At 43.4% G+C, this 16,683-nt stretch overlaps 1 protein-coding gene across 1 annotated transcript in view; it reads right to left on the minus strand.

Moving 5' to 3' along the window:
* Positions 1–671: 671 nt before the first annotated feature.
* Positions 672–16,683, minus strand: part of LOC133048526 (ADAMTS-like protein 1) — a 216,103-nt gene continuing 200,091 nt past the window's right edge. Inside the window, exons 11-13 of the mRNA XM_061132224.1 lie at positions 5,880–5,989; positions 4,875–5,095; positions 672–3,221 (exon numbers count right to left, since the gene is read on the minus strand). Of these exons, the coding sequence (XP_060988207.1) occupies positions 3,115–3,221; positions 4,875–5,095; positions 5,880–5,989 (438 nt within the window). The 3' untranslated portion in view covers positions 672–3,114. The remainder of the gene's footprint in view (positions 3,222–4,874; positions 5,096–5,879; positions 5,990–16,683) is intronic.

A 16,683-nucleotide genomic window follows, 5' to 3' on the forward strand; every position in this document is an offset into this window, starting at 1 on the left:
TTTAGAATTGAAGGTCTGTGGCAACCCCACCCTGAGCAGGCCTGTTGGCACCAGTTTTCAAACAGTTGCTCACTTTGCGTCTTTGTGTTACGTTTTGGTAATTCTCACCATGTTTCAGAATTTTCATCATTACTTGTTATGGTGCTCTGTGATCAGTGATCTTTGTTGCTACTATGACTTGCTGAAGGCTCACGTGATCTTTAGCATTTTCTAGCAAAAACAGATTTATCATTAAGGTGTGTACATTGTTTTTAAAGATATAATGCTACTATACACTTCATTGACTACAGGATGGCATAAATATAACTTTTATATGCACTGGGAAACCAAATAATTAATGGGAATTCCTTTTTTTTGTGATATTTGCTTTATTGCAGTGGTCTGGAACAAAATCCTAAATCTCTGAGGTATACCTATCCATAGGGCTGTAAATGAGCTGATCGTGAAAGGCAGCACTTGTCTCAATTTGTGGATATTTAGCTCCTCCGGGTTCACTTACAGGACTGACTCTTCCAGGCATGGGCCCCCCAGCTTTCTAGGCAAAGCCCCAAACTGCAATTCATCCATTTTGGCCAAACTCACATTAGTTGCTGGGAACCAGCCTCACCCCCTCCCCTCCTGCCCAAAACAAGATAGGAAGGCTGAACTTAATAGAGACTCGGACGACAAGATTTAAATAAATAAGCTGTATTATCTGTACAAAAAAAATATATAAATACAGTTTTGTGTTTTAGAGGAGGAGGTGCCTCCTCCCACATTCTTCAGCAGCCCTAATAATCTTGTGGTGCTGCTGAGTCATGATTCACAGAACAAACAGTAAATGTACATTCATCTCATGGAAGGAGCACGCTGTTTCCCACCCCAAACCTCGGTCCTCTGGGCTCGCTCTGAAAGCCATCTTCACCTGCTACACCCTGACACGTGGACAAGCTAGAGGACCTCCACTGTTCAGGAACTGTAAATATTGGCCACTGGGTTTCTAGAACTATTGAACTAGAAAGAACCAACTGCATTAGTACCAGTATGGAATCCGTCTTCTGCATTCCGTGCATGACTGTTGTGTCACAAACGAATCCCCTCTTATTGCCCCATCATCCCGTGCCGACTATTACAATGTATTCTGTACACAGTGGGTGGATCCAGAGTTAAACATCAGCTTCATCTAAAAATAGGAACAATACAATAATCGCCACTGAGTTTACAGGAACACAACTGCAGGAAGTTAATAAAAAGTCCCCCAAATATTTTATTTTTTTTTCTGGAAGACAATGTACAATTATTAATATTGCACTTTTTTATACAAGAAATCCTAATAAATATTCACAAAAGATATACAGACATAGAAAACATTCTCTTTTATTTTAAATAAAAATTACACTGATTTTTAGTAACATGATTTCTCAGAGCCCATTACTATGGTGAGGAAACCGCCTTAACTGTCCACAGCTCACCTGGGGCGGACACAAAGCTTAATGTCTTCCCCCCACCCCAACTTGTATTTCCAGGCTGGCTGGAAAATGCAGCCCTGATGTCAGTGGTGGCCTCTGAGGTGAGTGGCATTTTGCGAGTCTGTATACGTGGCCGGGGGCAGTCTGTGTGAGGGGTGAGTGACTCTGGCCACTCGGCTCTGCTCTAGCTTCTACTAAATGGGGGCCATGTGGTGGGGGGCGGACACAATCACTCGCCCAAAACCACTCTGCTGAACGAGCAATTTGCCAAAATGTCCCAGATTTTCAGTTTTGCCACTGGACTTGCTACAGCCTCTCTACCATAGCTGATGGCATGACTAGGTGTGTATGCTGCTTTGCCCACACTGAATTAGCAAAACCGAGGTATGTTAATTCTGGTAGAGTATATCATATTTCACTGTATGGAGGGTATGGTTGAAAAGCGTTCAAGGACCTTCTGGGAAGCTTTAGTTACCCTTCAGCTTTGCTGCTGTGCCCCTTGGCCCCACCCACACCTGGTCAGCTCTGGAAGGAAGTGGTTGCTCTGATCTGATGGATGCTCTGACAAGTCGATTAATGGCTTGATTTTTGACAAGCTGACCCTAGTCCCTGGCCCTTCAGTGACGCATTAAAAACCTTATAGGTAGGAAACCCAGTCTATTCAGATCAAAACACCTTGGCCTGTGTGAGCAGTTAGCTCCGGGCTGGGGGACTCTTGATTTAGAAGAGACGTCAGGGGTGGCATGACTGCACAGCTAGGCCCTGCTGTCTCACCAGCTCTGCCCTGGGGTGTGGGCAGAAAGTTCACGGAGCTGCCTCGGGGACTCCTCTCCACCCTGGGGAGGGCATGGCTCCTGCATGCAGCCTGGGCCCAAGGGCAGAAAGCTCGGAGCCCCAGGGCCTCCCCTGACCCCACCGAGGTCCACCAGGCATGTGAGCTTGGGGTTCAGAACCTCACCAGCTGTCTGCTCATTCCCTGCTGTCCCCTCCTCTCAGGAACACACACCACTTTCTTTGTGCTTCTGTCCCTGCCCTGCCTACTTCATTTTCTGCATCACCGTCCACTTCAGCTACTTGGATTGGCTTCCCTTTACCCCTACAGTGTTTTGAGTTCTTGTTTCTCTGAAGCCCCCTTCCTCCAGTGGAAGAGCTGAGTTCTGGGCTGGGTCTTTAGCATGGCTGATGTCCCCTCTCCCCGGTCTTGACCATCCCTGGCTAGGAGAGGCGCCTTGGTTGTCCAGAGTCAATACCGATGCTTTACAAACTCTCAGGCACCTACCCTTCTGCCCCTCTCTTTCGTCTGCTGTTGGCTCTGGCTCCCTGCTGTCCTGGGGCCTACGCTGGCCTCTTCCTGGGTCTCTCTGGGACCCAGGTTTGGGAGGGAGCCGGCTGGCCAGGGGGCTCTGCTGTCTGGCCCGTTCTGCTCTGCAGCCTCCTTCAGACCTCCGTCCTTGTCCTGTCCCCTCATTCTGTCCTCCAGCCAGCTGAGAGCAGACAGCTGGGGCCTCACATCTGGGGAGGGGGCAAGGAAGGAGGTCGAAGAGGGTTGTGTGTGTAGGGGTGGGGAGGGGAAAATAAATAAATAAAACGAAGAAAGCTTAAGTTCTGCCCGAGGTGGTTGCATGAGTCCTCTGTGCGGCCAGGGTAGTCTCGCCTCGCCCTGTCTTCAAGCTTTGCCACAGGTTCCACAGCAGCGAGATTTGAACTGGTTAAGCTGGCAGAGTTTCAGCTGTTTCACCTTCTCACAGTACCTGGTGGTGTCTCTGCATTCCGCTGGGAAAGGGGGCAGAAAGGAGATGTGAAACACAGACTCAGTCATGGCCGTGGCCACCAGGTGCCTTCTGGGGTCAGACTCTTGTGCTGGAAGGGCCACCGCTGCCCGGCACCTCTGAAATGGCCTTGCTCTGGCAGAACTTGGCCATCTGCTCCCCAGGCTGCAGCTGGGCATGAATGCTGGGGCTCTGCGGCCTTTCTGACAGCCCCCTTCCTTCCTGCGGGTGGTCGGGACCGCCTCACCTCCTAGGCAAGGTGCCCTTTTCCCATGGCATTTGAGTACCTGAAGCTCTTCCTCCTTGAGATGGTTCCCAGGAGGACTAAGTTCTGCTCCACTTCGGGGCGGGGGGCATGCAAGTGAGGCCTGCCTGTGGTGGCCTCATCCCTGAAATGTGAATCTTCCCTTCCCTGTGAAGCTTTTTTGCTATAATCTCCCGCCAGCCTCTCTACTCTTCACCTACACCGTGGCGTCCTAGTTCAGTACAGAACCGGCTACATGGTTCTTCAGTACTGATGTGGATTGGGGCTGTGCACATCGGTGGTTAACGTGCTAAGTCTGAACTATTTTCATGGAAAACAGTGGCCCCGAGTGTGGGAGCTGGCAAAGATGGGTCAGCACCACACAGGAGGACATAGGTAATCCCTGCTCATGTAGAAGAAGCAACGGGACTGTCTGTCTAGAGGGTATCTCTTCAGCAGGGGGAATCTGAGACTCAGTGAGGCCCTGACTGAGGAGAAACTGCACAGCAAGACTTAAAAATTTCCTATTCTTGGCCTCATGCTGTGTCTCTGTCCTTGGGAGGAAGCACCTCCAATGTATTTTGGGTCCAAAGGAAGAAAACATATGTCCCCCACCCAACTGGGATACAAATGTGGTGTTGCGCTGAGGAGGAGGCTCCAAACTTGAGGGAGGGAATGAGTATCAGACCCTGGGTGTGGCTCTTGCACAACCAGCTGGGTGTACACGGGGCGGGGGAGGGCACGGGTCGGCAGGTCCTTGTTCTGTGGGAAGCAGAGCCGCGAGGGCTGCAGTGTTGGCTGAGTGGGAGGAGTGCTGTTCACTGCTCGGGTATAAACAGTGCTTTCTCCCCAAGAGCCACGGTTTCGTCGTCCTCTCTGAGTGTCTGTGTGTGTGTATTAGTCACTCAGTCGTGTCCGACTCTTTGTGACCCATGGACTGTAGCCTGCCAGGCCCCAGGCTCCTTTGTCCATGGAATTTTCCAGGCAACAATACTGGAGTGGGTTGTCATTCCCTTCTTCAGGGGATCTTTCTGACCCAGGGATGGAACCCGGGTCTCCCTCACTGCAGGCAGACTCTTGACCATCTAAGCCATCGAGGGAGTACTCGTAGCCAAACTACTGTAGGTGAGCTGGAGGCTGATTGCATCCAGCGCTTAGTCAAATGCACCTGGCCCTCTCAGGGGCCAGTATGGAGCCCTTGGGCCACACCCAGCCATCCTCTGTGGCCTCGACACATGTATCCACATCCTCGCACGCCTGCACCCCTCTGAAAATACCTGACTCCGGCCCTGGCTCAGGATCCCTGGGAAGGTGGGACTACTGCCCTGTGTTCAGGCTCGGTCCCTGGGACTGCCCGTTGCACCCGACGCCTGGCGGGGAGTTTGCAGATGGCTCTGTGGGGTTGGAACCTACTGTTTTCACAGGGGGTGATGTTGCAGCGCTGCCAGTTGGCGGGCCGAGGTCCCCAGGAGCACAGGTGGTCGGGCACTGCCTTGTTGGTGCGGGTGTGCACGCACTCCACGCGCCGGGACTGGAAACCGTAGCTGCCGCAGGTCGCCGTGCACAGGGTCCACAGGCTGACCCTCCAGTGTACGTTGCAGGCTTCTGACCAGCAGTTCTGGGTGCTCACAGGCCTGTGCCAGGGGAGGGGGAGTGGCAGGGTTAGGGTCTGCGCCTCTGGGGGCCGGATCAGGGGAGGCAGATGTGAACACACTGCTATAAACCCAAGACTGTCAGGCATCCATCAAGAACTTCCAGTGCTGCTAGCCCTGGGTTCTGATCTCTTTTTTTGAACGGCTGCAGGGTCTCAGAAGACCCCTTCCTCTAACTGGGCCTCCGTCTGCTCATCCCTACAGCGTCTCTGTCACTGCAGGAATTGAGAATGAGCTCCACCAGGCTGGGGCCAGCAGAGCTGCACTCAGGGCCTGGGACCTTGCGGAGGGGGGTGATGAGCCCTCACCCCCAGGGAAGGAAGGAGGAGAGGGGCTGGGGGCTGGGTAGGAATGGTAGGTGGAGACCCGGAGACAAGGGTCTCAGTGTAACTTCTAAAGGGAAGTGGACAAGAGTGAGGCTGGTGGAACCCTTGAGGTCTGGTGTCCCCTTTGTGGACCTGATCTCCTGTCCACCCTGGGGCCAGAGCCAGTCTCTGTGCCAGCTAGTCTCCTCAGAAGAGCAGCACCCTCTTGTGCTCTCATCTCTGAATGAGGAAAGCCCAGCCTGATCCATCCAGTAAGCATGAGGCCACCCTGAGCTGTCTACCTTTAGGAGTCCAATGGTCTGGAGAGGGTGGAGGTGAAAGGGGAGAGTGTCTGACCGCTGGGACCGTGGGAGGTTGGAGGAGACACGTTCACTCGCCGTCGTCTTTCCGCGCTGTTGACACAAGGGCTGGGGAAGGGGTAGTCCGTGGCTCTCCCTTACCTCGGAAGGGCGCTGCACTGCTCTGATGCCAAGGTGATGCCATCCAGCGTCTGGCAGAAGACTTGTCTGTGTTGCACCGCGAGGCGAGGCCCGATGCAAGGCCCGTTGCACTGGGAAGCAGAGAAAGGTGACATAGATGTTAGCCAGTCATGGGACAGGCTGCCACACCCAGGCTGCGTGGGGCAGAAGATCCCTGTGCAGGGGCTTGTTCGAGGTCATCAGGTCACTGATTCTGCCTCTCTTTAGGCCAGTTTAAAGGTTATCCATCACATTTCCTTTTCTTAGTGCCACAGTGGGATGGTTGGCTCTGCTGAATTCTGTGAGCATTCTCACATCGTTGTTGCTGTTTGGTTGGTAAGTCATGTCTGCCTCTTGTGCAACCCCATGGACTGTAGCCCACCAAGATCCTGTCCATTGGATTTCCCAAGCCAGAATACTGGAGTGGGTTGCCATTTCCTCCTCCAGGGAATCTTTCCAACCTAGGGATTGAACCTTTGTCTCTTGCATTGGCAGATGGATTCTTTACCACTGAGCAATTGGCTAATGGTAGTGTGGAGGTGGTCAGAGATGTCAGCCGCCTCCCAGAGGAACCATATGCAAGCTGACTTGACACCATGTACTAGGGATGTCGTGGTAAACTTGAGAGCTGAAGACCTCTAAACAAGGCCCCCTTCCCTCCTTCAGTCCAGAGGGTAATCTGGTTTATTATTTTCTTGCTGAATTCATTAAAGTAATGATCATTTCTTTCCTTTCTCTGGTTTCATTTCCTCTAGGATAAACCAAAGGTGCTGGAGCAAAAGTAGACTTAAGTGTGTATAGTTAGTCCACGCTCATGGAGATGGTTAAGCTTTTCCCAGGGTTGGCAGAGCCAGCCTATCATGGTAAATATTCCCACCAACAGCGATGTCTGTACAATGAGAAAGCAGCAGGCCCTTAGCCAACATCTGCTATTTGAGTAGGGTAAGGGGACAGATACCCCCTTGGAAGTCATTTTAGAACAAAGGCTCTTAACTTGAAAGTATCTGGACTCCTAGGGATTCACAGGGGAGCTGTTAACCCTTAAAATTACAAGCGGAAATCCTGTTTTATTTTAAATTTTATTTTTTCTTTTTAGTCTTTGACCTCCTCACCCATTATTTCCACACTCCACCCGCTGCCTCTGGCAACCACCAATCTGTTCTTTGTATCTGTGAGCTTGCTTTTTTAAAAAACTATATTCCATATATGAGAGAGATCATATGGTATTTATCTTTCTGTGTATGTGTGTGTGTGTGCATGCATGCGCCATCATGCAATTTTTGTGACTCCATGGACTGTAGCCCACCAGGCTCCTCTGTCCATGGGAATCTTCCAGGCAAGAATCCTGGAGTGGGTTGCCATTTCCTAATTATTCTCTGTATGACTTATTTAACTTAGCATGCCCTTGAGGTCCATCCATATTGTCACAAACGGCAAGATTTTAGTCTTTTTTATAGCTGAATAAAATTCCATTGTGTGTGTGTGTATATATATATAAAGATGATGTGTGTATACACACATACACACATATATATACACACACACACAACACAAACATATATATATATACATATGTTGTCTTTATCCATTCAGCCAACAATGGACACTTAGGTGGTTTCTATATGTTGGCTATTGTAAATTATGCTGCAGTAAAATATGAAGGTGCAGATACATTTTCAACTTAGCATTTTCATTTTCTTTAGGTAAATACCCAGGAGTGGAATTGCTGAATCATAGGGTAGTTTTAATTTTTTGAGGAATCTTCATATTGTTTTTCATAGTGGCTGCCCCAATTTACATTCTTAACAACAGTGTGGGAGGCCTCCTTTTTTTCCACATCCTCACCAACACTTGTTACTTCTTGGCTTTTCAATAATAACCATTTGACAGGTATGAAGCTATATCTCAACGTGTTTCTGATTAGTATTTCTCTGATAATTGATGTTGAGCACCTTTTAATGTACCTTTTGGCCATGTGTATGTCTTTGAAAAAATATATATTCAAATCTGCTTATTTAAAATGGAAAATTTTTTTTTTTTGCTGTGGAATTATATCAGTTCTTTATCTATTTTGGATATTAAACCCTATTGGATATATGATGTGCAACTCTTTTCTCATTTAGTAGGTTATTTTTTCATTTCATTGATATTTCCTTTCCTGTGCAGAAACTTTAAGTATGATGTAGCTTCACTTTTGCTTTTGTTACTTTTGATTTTGGTGTCAGATTTTAAAAAATCAACACCAACACTGATGTCAAGAAGCATACCACCTATGTTTTCTTCTAGGAACTTTATGGTTTCAGGCCTTACATTCAAGTCTTTACTCCATTTTTAGTTAATTTTTGTATACGGTGTAAGGTAGTGGTCCAATTTTCCAGACTACATTTATTTAAGAGGCTGTCCTTTCCCCATCATATGTTCTTCGCTCCGTTGTTGTAAATTAATTGATCATATATTTGTGGAACTATTTCTGATTGCTTTGCCTTCATTTTACTTAGAACCCCGTGGGTTTCCTGAGCCTGGATGTCTGTTTCTTTCCCCAGGTTTAGAAATTTTTCAGTATTATATCTTAAAACAGGATTTCTGCTCCTTTTTTTCTGGGACCTATATAATACAAGCCCTTTAGCTTAACTTTCTTTCCTGCTCTGATTGGATGAGTTCTTCTGCCCTGACTTCACATTTACTGATCCTTTGCTTCATCTAGTCTGTTGTTGAACACCTCTAATATAATTTTTAGTTAATGTGTTCTTCAGCTCTGTGACTTCTATTTGGTACCTTCTTATATTTTCTATCATTTGGTTGAATTTCTCATTCTGTTCACACATCTTTTTATTCACCCATGCTGAATTTCTAAAAGCTCTCAGGTGATGCCAATATCATTGGTCCATGAACCTCATGTTAAACAGTAACAAGGCTTACGGCATTACAAAGAATAGGGAACTGCTTGATCTCAAGATCTTTTTAGTATTTTTGCATTGGTGATATTGTTTGGATTGGCTTCAAACCATAAAGTCCCACCAAACCTCCATATTCTTCTCCTGTAAGAATGAAAATGGTGAGTTTCTGACAAGAAAGTTCTTTTGAAATAGTGTCATGCAAAGATCTATTCCTTCATTTTCCTATCTCTTTGAAGTCTGTGAAAACCATGCTGGTTTTAGTCAAAGTAGAACTAAGACCACCTTCTCAGTTCTAACAACCTGGCTTCATGTATAATTCAACTTTACTCTTTTTATCCAACAAATTTATGAGGCACCTGTCGTGGATAGGGAATGTGTTCCATAAAAGCATGTGTGAAGGAATGATGGCAAAAACAGCCCTGGAATGTTTACAGGAGAATTATATGAGAGGTAGAATTATAAATGTGGCTGTAAAACATGTGCGACATCATGAGAAGTACTGTATGCTGTCTGAGGAGTTTGAATTTTCTTATGAATGCTACTTTGTTGGGGTGGGGGAGGGGAGGTACCTAAAATGGTTTTTAAGTGGGAGTGTCAAAAAAAAAAAAAAAAAAAGTGCGAGGGTCATGATCAGAGTTACTCTTTAAAAAGATTATTCTGTCAGCAGTATAGTAATTGAGTTGAAAAGTCTGGAGAAAGAAATCTAGGCAACAAATTGTGCTGACCAAAATGAGGGCAGTGGAAATGGAGAGGTGATTCTACAGAAGTATTATTCGCTTGGCTTCAGTGTTGCTTGACTCTCAGTAACAGACAGGGAGCCAGCTGAGTCTCAGGTTGAAGGACTGAACAACTAGATAAGAATTTGTTTTGAAGATGTTTTGTATGAGATGTTTGTGACATATGCAAATATGTATGTTCATTAAGCAGGTGGGTATATAGATCTGTGACTTAAAATTTGAGCTGTACTGAGCACTATCCATTTGAAAGTCATCAGTGGACAAGTAGTGGCTAGGAGTCACAAGTAGTATAACCCAAGGTCGGGGAAAGCATGAGATGGAGAAAAGGCTTAGGGCAGAACTGCAAGGGACACTAATTAAACTGCGGGAAGAGGAGAAAAAGAGAACATAGAAAATGTATTCAGAGACCAGTAAAGGAGTTTCCAGAAAGGAAAGGGGGTCAGTGGTATCAAAATCAAAATGCATCAACAAGAACAAAGAAGTGGCCAGGACCCAGTGGAACTTATAGGCTGCACTGGTGATCCTGGAAAGGGCTGTTTCAATGTGGCAGTTGGCATTGAAGTCAAACCAGCAATGAATAGAGATACAAATGAGAGAGGAGGCAATAGGGCTCTTAGAGAGACAGCACTCCTTCAAGAATTCCCGATTGTGAGGATGTCAGCAAAATGTCAGGGTAGGTAGCTCTAAGTCTTCCTTTGCACACAAACATCAAAAAGCTGCCAGAAACTGGCTAAACTAATCTCACAGGAATTCTGAAAAAGTTAAAGGCCTACAGCAACTTAGAAATACCCAATAAAGAAAAATCCGTCTTCAAAACACTAGGAAAAATTGTGGAGTTTTGAAAGAACACCCAGTGAAATCAGTGAATGTGTGCATAGGCACAGAGAAAGTGTATTCAAGGACTGGGAGGGATGTCTGTCTTTTCCTGTGCCCAAATCCCAGCAAGGCAGTTTTGGTCTAGACGTAGTAGCAGCAGCCCATTTTTCTTCCACCATCTGTAGGGAGCAGAGAAGATCCTATCTGCAGTGTGCAGGGTTCTAACCTATCAAAGGGCTACCTGAAGGACTGGTCTGTGTCTCTCCTAACTCAGGCATCAAGTGCCATCCTCCACGTGTGAAAGCTGCAAGGAGACTGGGGACGCTTGGGGCAAGAGATCACAGATAGAGACATGCACTAGACCACCTAAGGCCCTGAGGACAACCTGAGGTGAGACCATCTTGGAAATTAAGATGTTCAAGAGCAGCTGTACATAAAGAGGAATTCTGAAAGCCAGAAGCAGGCCCAGGTAAGACATATGCTCAGAAAAGACCTCAGAAGGCCTTAAGCTTTCATCTCAGGCTGATCCCTAGGTTCAGAGAACACCCAGCTAATCCGTGCACAGGCACAGAGAAAGGGTATTCAAAGACTGGGAGGGATGTCTGTTTTTTTCAATGCCCAGTTTCCCATAATAAGTCATAAGCACTTCAAAGAAATAGGAAATCATGGCCCATTCAAGGAAGAAAGTAAAGTGGCAGAACCAGCCCTAAAGCAACAGAGCATCACATGTATTAAACAAAGACTTTAACACAACTGTCATAAACATGTTCAGAGATCTAAAGCAAAACATGAATAAAGGAAATCAGAAAAACGTTATGTGAACAAAATGAGGATATTGACAAAGTCAAATTATAAAAACATTTGGAACTAAAAAATACTTATCTGAATTGAAAATTTCACTAAAAGAGTTCTATAGCAGGCTTCAGGAGACTGAAAAAACAATTAGCAAGCCTGAAAACAGTTCAATTGATGCTGTTGAGTCTTAGGAGCTCAAAGAAAGAAAATTAAGAAAATGGGACCAATGTATTACAGATTTTATCTCTCTCTCTCTATGAGTCCTAGAAGGAGGAGAGAGAGAAAGGGGCAGAGAAGTCATTTGAAGAAATAATTGTTGAAAAACCCCCAAATTTGATGAGAACTGCAAATCTGAGACATTATAATAAAATTGTCTTGCAAAGAATTTTGAAATCAACAAGATAGACTCATCAGGTATAAGGGATCCTCTCAACAAGCTTAGCAGATGATTTCTCAGCAGAAACCCTGCAGGCCTGAAGGTAATAGAGTTATATCCTTAAAGTGCTGAAAGAAAAAAAAAAAAAAAACTATGTACTTAGAATTCTATATCCAGTGAAACTGTCATTCAAAAATGAGGGTAAAGTTAAGATATTCCCAAATAAGATCAGAGGGAGTTCATTAACCACTTTACTTGAAAGTAAGATACATGAGAGATCCTTAGGTTGAAATGAAAAGATGTGAGATAGTAACTCTAAACCATATGACATGGCCAGCAAATATAAAGACATGCTGAAATATAAAAATTGGTATTATACTTTTGTTATGTAACTGCACTATTTTCTATAGGATTTAAATGACAAAATGCATTAAAAATGATTATAAATCTGTTAGTTGATATACAATGTAAAAAGATGTAACTTATATTATTAACAAAGGGGAAAGGTTCTATAGGAATAGTTTGTGTGTGCTTGAAGTTGCTATAAATCAAAATTAGGTTGTTATAACTTTAGAATGCTATACGTAAGTCCAAGAGCAACCACAAATAAAATATTTGTAGACTGTATTCCAACAACAAAAAGAATAAAAAAACATCACCTAAACACAAAAAAAGGCAGTAATGAAACTGAGTAGGAGAAGCTATAAGACACCTAAAACAAAGAACAGTGGCAAAAGTAAGTTCTTCCTTATCAATAATTATTTTAAATGGAGAAAACAAACCTCTCCAATCAAAAGGCACAGGTTGGCAATCTATCTACAAGCCACTATTTAATATAATTTTGAAAATTACAGTGTTGTGCTTCTGGTATATAGCAAAATGATTCATACATGTGTTGTATATTATATATTTCATATTTTCATCATAGGTTGTTACAAGATATTGACTATAGCTCCCTGTACTATACTGTAGGTCCTTCATCTATTTTTAAAATTAGTTGAAATTTTTATTTATATTGGATATGGGTTCCTGGTGGCTCAGATGGTAAAGAATCTGCCTGCAGTTCAGGAGACCCAGGTTCAATCCCTGGAGAAGGGAATGACTACCCACTCTAGTATTCTTACCTGGAGAATTCCATGGACAGAGCAATCAGGTGGGCTACAGTCCATGGTTGCAAAGAATTGGACACGACTGAGTGACTAACACTTTCATTTTTCTCTCATTTTTAGAAGGAGAAGAGAGAGGAAAGCGTTACAAATATATTTGGTGAAATTATGGCTGAAAACTTCTTGAAATTGAAGAAATTCTCACACATAATGGACCCAAAGAGGTCCACATCAAGACACATCATTTGAAGCAATAAAACAACAGAGATGGACTTGGAGGGTATTATGCTAAGTGAAATAAGTCAGACAGAGAAAGACAAATACTGTATGATATCACTTATATGTGGAATCTGAAAAATATAAGAAACTAGTGAATATAACAAAAAAGAAACGGACTCACAGATTTACAGAGCAAACTCCTGATTACCAGTCAGATGAGTGAAGGGGAAGGGACAAGATGGGGGTAGGGAATTTAGAGATAGCAACTATTATGGAGAATAAGCTATGAGAATATACTGTATAACACAGGGAATATAGCCAATGTTTTGTGATAAATATCAATGGAGTATAGCCTTTGGAAGTTGTGAATCACTATTATACATCTGTAACTTTATATAATGTTGTACACCAACTATATATTTCACATTCACATGGCTGATTAACAATGTTGTGTTAGTTACTGGTGTACAGCAAAGTGATTCAGGGATCCATATATATTTATCTATCCTTTTTCAAAGTTTTTTCCCATTTAGGTTATTACAGAGCTCTGAGCAGGGTTCCCTGTGCTATACAGTGGGTCCTGTTGGTTATCTATCTATTACTTTCTACAGTTGGAGTATAATTGCTTTACAATGTCATGTTAGTTTCTGCTATACACAGTGTGAATCAGATACACACACACACATATCGCCCCCCACCCCAGGTCATCAGAGCACTGAGCTGAGCTCCCTGATTATACAGTAGCTTCTCACTGGCCATCTGCTTTACACATGGGAGGGTATATATGTCAGTCCTACTCTCCCAGTTCATCTTACCATCGCCTTCCCTGTGTCCACAATGTCCGTGTCTCTATTCCTGCCCTGCATATAGGTTCATCAGTACCATTTGTCTAAATTCCATATATATATGTTAATATATGATATTTGTTTTTCTCTTTCTGACTTATGCTAGGTCCATCCGCATCACTACAAATGACCCAGCTTTGTTCTAGAGTAATATTTTGTACTCAGAATATTAATGGCTGAGTACTATTCCATTGTATATATGTACCACATCTTCTTTATCCATTCCTCTACTGATGGTCATTTGGGTTGCTTCCATGTCCTGGCTATTGTAAATAGTGCTGCAATGAACACTAAGGTGCATGTATCTTCAAATTATGGTTTTCTCGGAGTGTATGCCCCGTAGTGCGATTGCTGGGTCATATGGTTTTATTTTTAGTTTTTTAAGGAACCTCCATGCTCTTCTCCATAGTGGTTGTATCATTTTACATTCCCAGAAAGAGGGTTCCCTTTCTGCCACACCCTCTCCAGCATTTATTGTTTGTAGATTTTTTTGATGATGGCCATTCTGACCGGTGTGAGGTGAGATCTCGTTGTTTTGATTTGCATTTCTCTAATAGCTAGCGATGTTGATCATCTTTTCTTGTGTTTGTTGGCCATCTGTATGTCTTCTTTGGAGAAATGTCTATTCAGGTCTTCTGTCCATTTTTTGATTGTGTTGTTTTTGTGATACTGAGCTGCATGAGCTGTCTGTATGTTTTGGAGATTAATCCTTTGTCAGTTGCTTCATTTGCAAGTATTTTCTCCCATTCTGAGGATTGTTTTTTGTCTTGCTTAATTAGGTCTCATTTGCTTATTTTTGTTTTTATTTTCATTACTCTAGAAGCTGGTCAAAAAGAATATTGCTATTATTTATGTCAGAAAGTATTCTAGCTATGTTTTCCTCTAAGAGTTTGATAGTTTCTGGCCTACATTTAGGTCTTTAGGCCATTTTGGGTTTACTTTTGTGTATGGTGTTAGGAAGTGTTCTAATTTTATTTTTTCACATGTAGCTGTCCGGTTTTCCCAGCACCACTTACTGAAGAAGCTGTCTTGTCTCCACTGTATATTCTTGCCTCCTTTGTCAAAGGTAAGGTGCCCTTGGGTGCTTGGGTTTATCTTTGGGTTTTCTATCATGTTCCATTGATCTGTATTTTTGTTTTGCACCAGTACCATACTATCTTGATTACTGTAGCTTTGTAGTATATAGTGTGAAGTCGGGGAGCTTGATTCCTCCAGCCCTGTTTTTATTTTTCAAGACTGCTTTGAGTATTCGAGGTCTTTTGTGTTTCCATACAAACTGAAAAGAACTTTTTGTTCTAGTTCTGTGAAAAATGCCATTGGTAATTTGCATTGAATCTGTAGATTGCTTCGGGTACTGTAGTCATTTTCACAAATTGATTTTTCCATCTATGAACATGCTATATCTCTCCGTTTGTGTCATTTTTCTTATAGTTTTCATCTTTTTTTTTTTTTTTTTATAGTTTTCTGCATACAAGTCTTTTGTCTCTTTAGGTAGGTTTATTCCTAAGTATTTTATTCTTTGAGTTGCAATGGTGAATAGGATTGTTTCCTTAATTTCTCTTTCTGATTTTTTGTTGTTAGTGTATAGGAATTTTGTATTCTGTAGCTTTACTAAATTCATTGATTAGCTCTAGTACTTTTCTGGTGACATCTTTAGAATTGTCTATGTATAGTATGTTACCTGCACACAGTGACAGTTTCAAAAAACTGAAAACATTTCCTCTAAGATCACAAAGAAGGCAAGGATGTCCACTCTTGCCACTTTTATTCAACATGGTTTTTGAAGTCTAGCCATGGCAATCAGAGAAGAAAAAGAAATAAAAGGAATTCAAATTGGGAAAGAAGTAAGACTGCCATTGCAGATCTACAAGGCAATCTGCTAAGATTCAATGCAGTCCCTATCAAATTACATTGCAATGGCATTTTTCACAAAACTAGAACAAAAAATCTTAAAATCTGCATGAAGACACAAAAGACTCTGAATAGCTGAAGCAGTCATTTGAAAGAAAAAAACAGAGTTGGAGGAATCAGGCTTTCTGTCTTCAGATTATACCATTAATACAAAGGATGCTTCCCTGGTGGCTCAGAGGTTAAAGCATCTGCCTCCAATGAGGGATACCCGGGTTCGATCCCTGGGTCGGGAAGATCCCCTGGAGAAGGAAATTGCAACCCACTCCAGTATTCTTGTCTGGAGAATCACATGGACGGAGGAGCTTGGTAGGCTACAGTCCACGGGGTTGCAGAGTCGGACACGACTGGGCGACTTCACAGAGTACAAAAGAATATGGTAGTGGCACAAAAACAAATATAGATCAGTGGAATAGGATAGAAAGCCCAGAAATAAACCCATGCACCTATGGTTGATTAGTCAATGACAAAGGAGGCAAGATTATACAATGGAGAAGCGACAGCTTCTTCTATAAATGGTACTGGACAGTTACATGTGAAAAAAGCTTGGATACTATAAAACTCTCAGAGGAAAACATAGGCAAAAATCTAACATAAATTGCAGCAATATCTTTTTGGATCTACCTTCAGGAGCAACGAAAATAAAAATGTGCTTAGTTGCTCAGTCATGTCCAACTGTTTGTGACCCCATGGACTGTAGCCCACTCTGTCCATTGGGATTCTCCAGGGAATCTTCCCAACCCAGGGATCAAATCCAGGTCTCCCACATTGTGGGCAGATTCTTTACCATCAAAGCTGCCAGGGAAGCCCACTAAATGTTGGGCTAATTCCTAGTAGTTCCTAATTAAATGTTTTTGTGCAACAAAGAAAACCATAGCCAAAATGAAAAGACAACCCATAGAATGGGAGGAAATATTCGTAAACAATGCATCCAACAAGGGATTCATCTCCAAAACACACAAACAGCTCAATCAAAAAACTGGCAGCTCTAGTTAGACATTTCTCCACAGAAGAAATACAGCTGGCCAAAAAGCACATGAAAAGATGCTCAACACTGCTAATTATTACAGAAGTGCAGATCTACAAT

Source organism: Dama dama, chromosome 29, assembly GCF_033118175.1.
Source record: "Dama dama isolate Ldn47 chromosome 29, ASM3311817v1, whole genome shotgun sequence".
In the NCBI taxonomy this organism is placed as follows: Eukaryota; Metazoa; Chordata; class Mammalia; order Artiodactyla; family Cervidae; genus Dama; species Dama dama.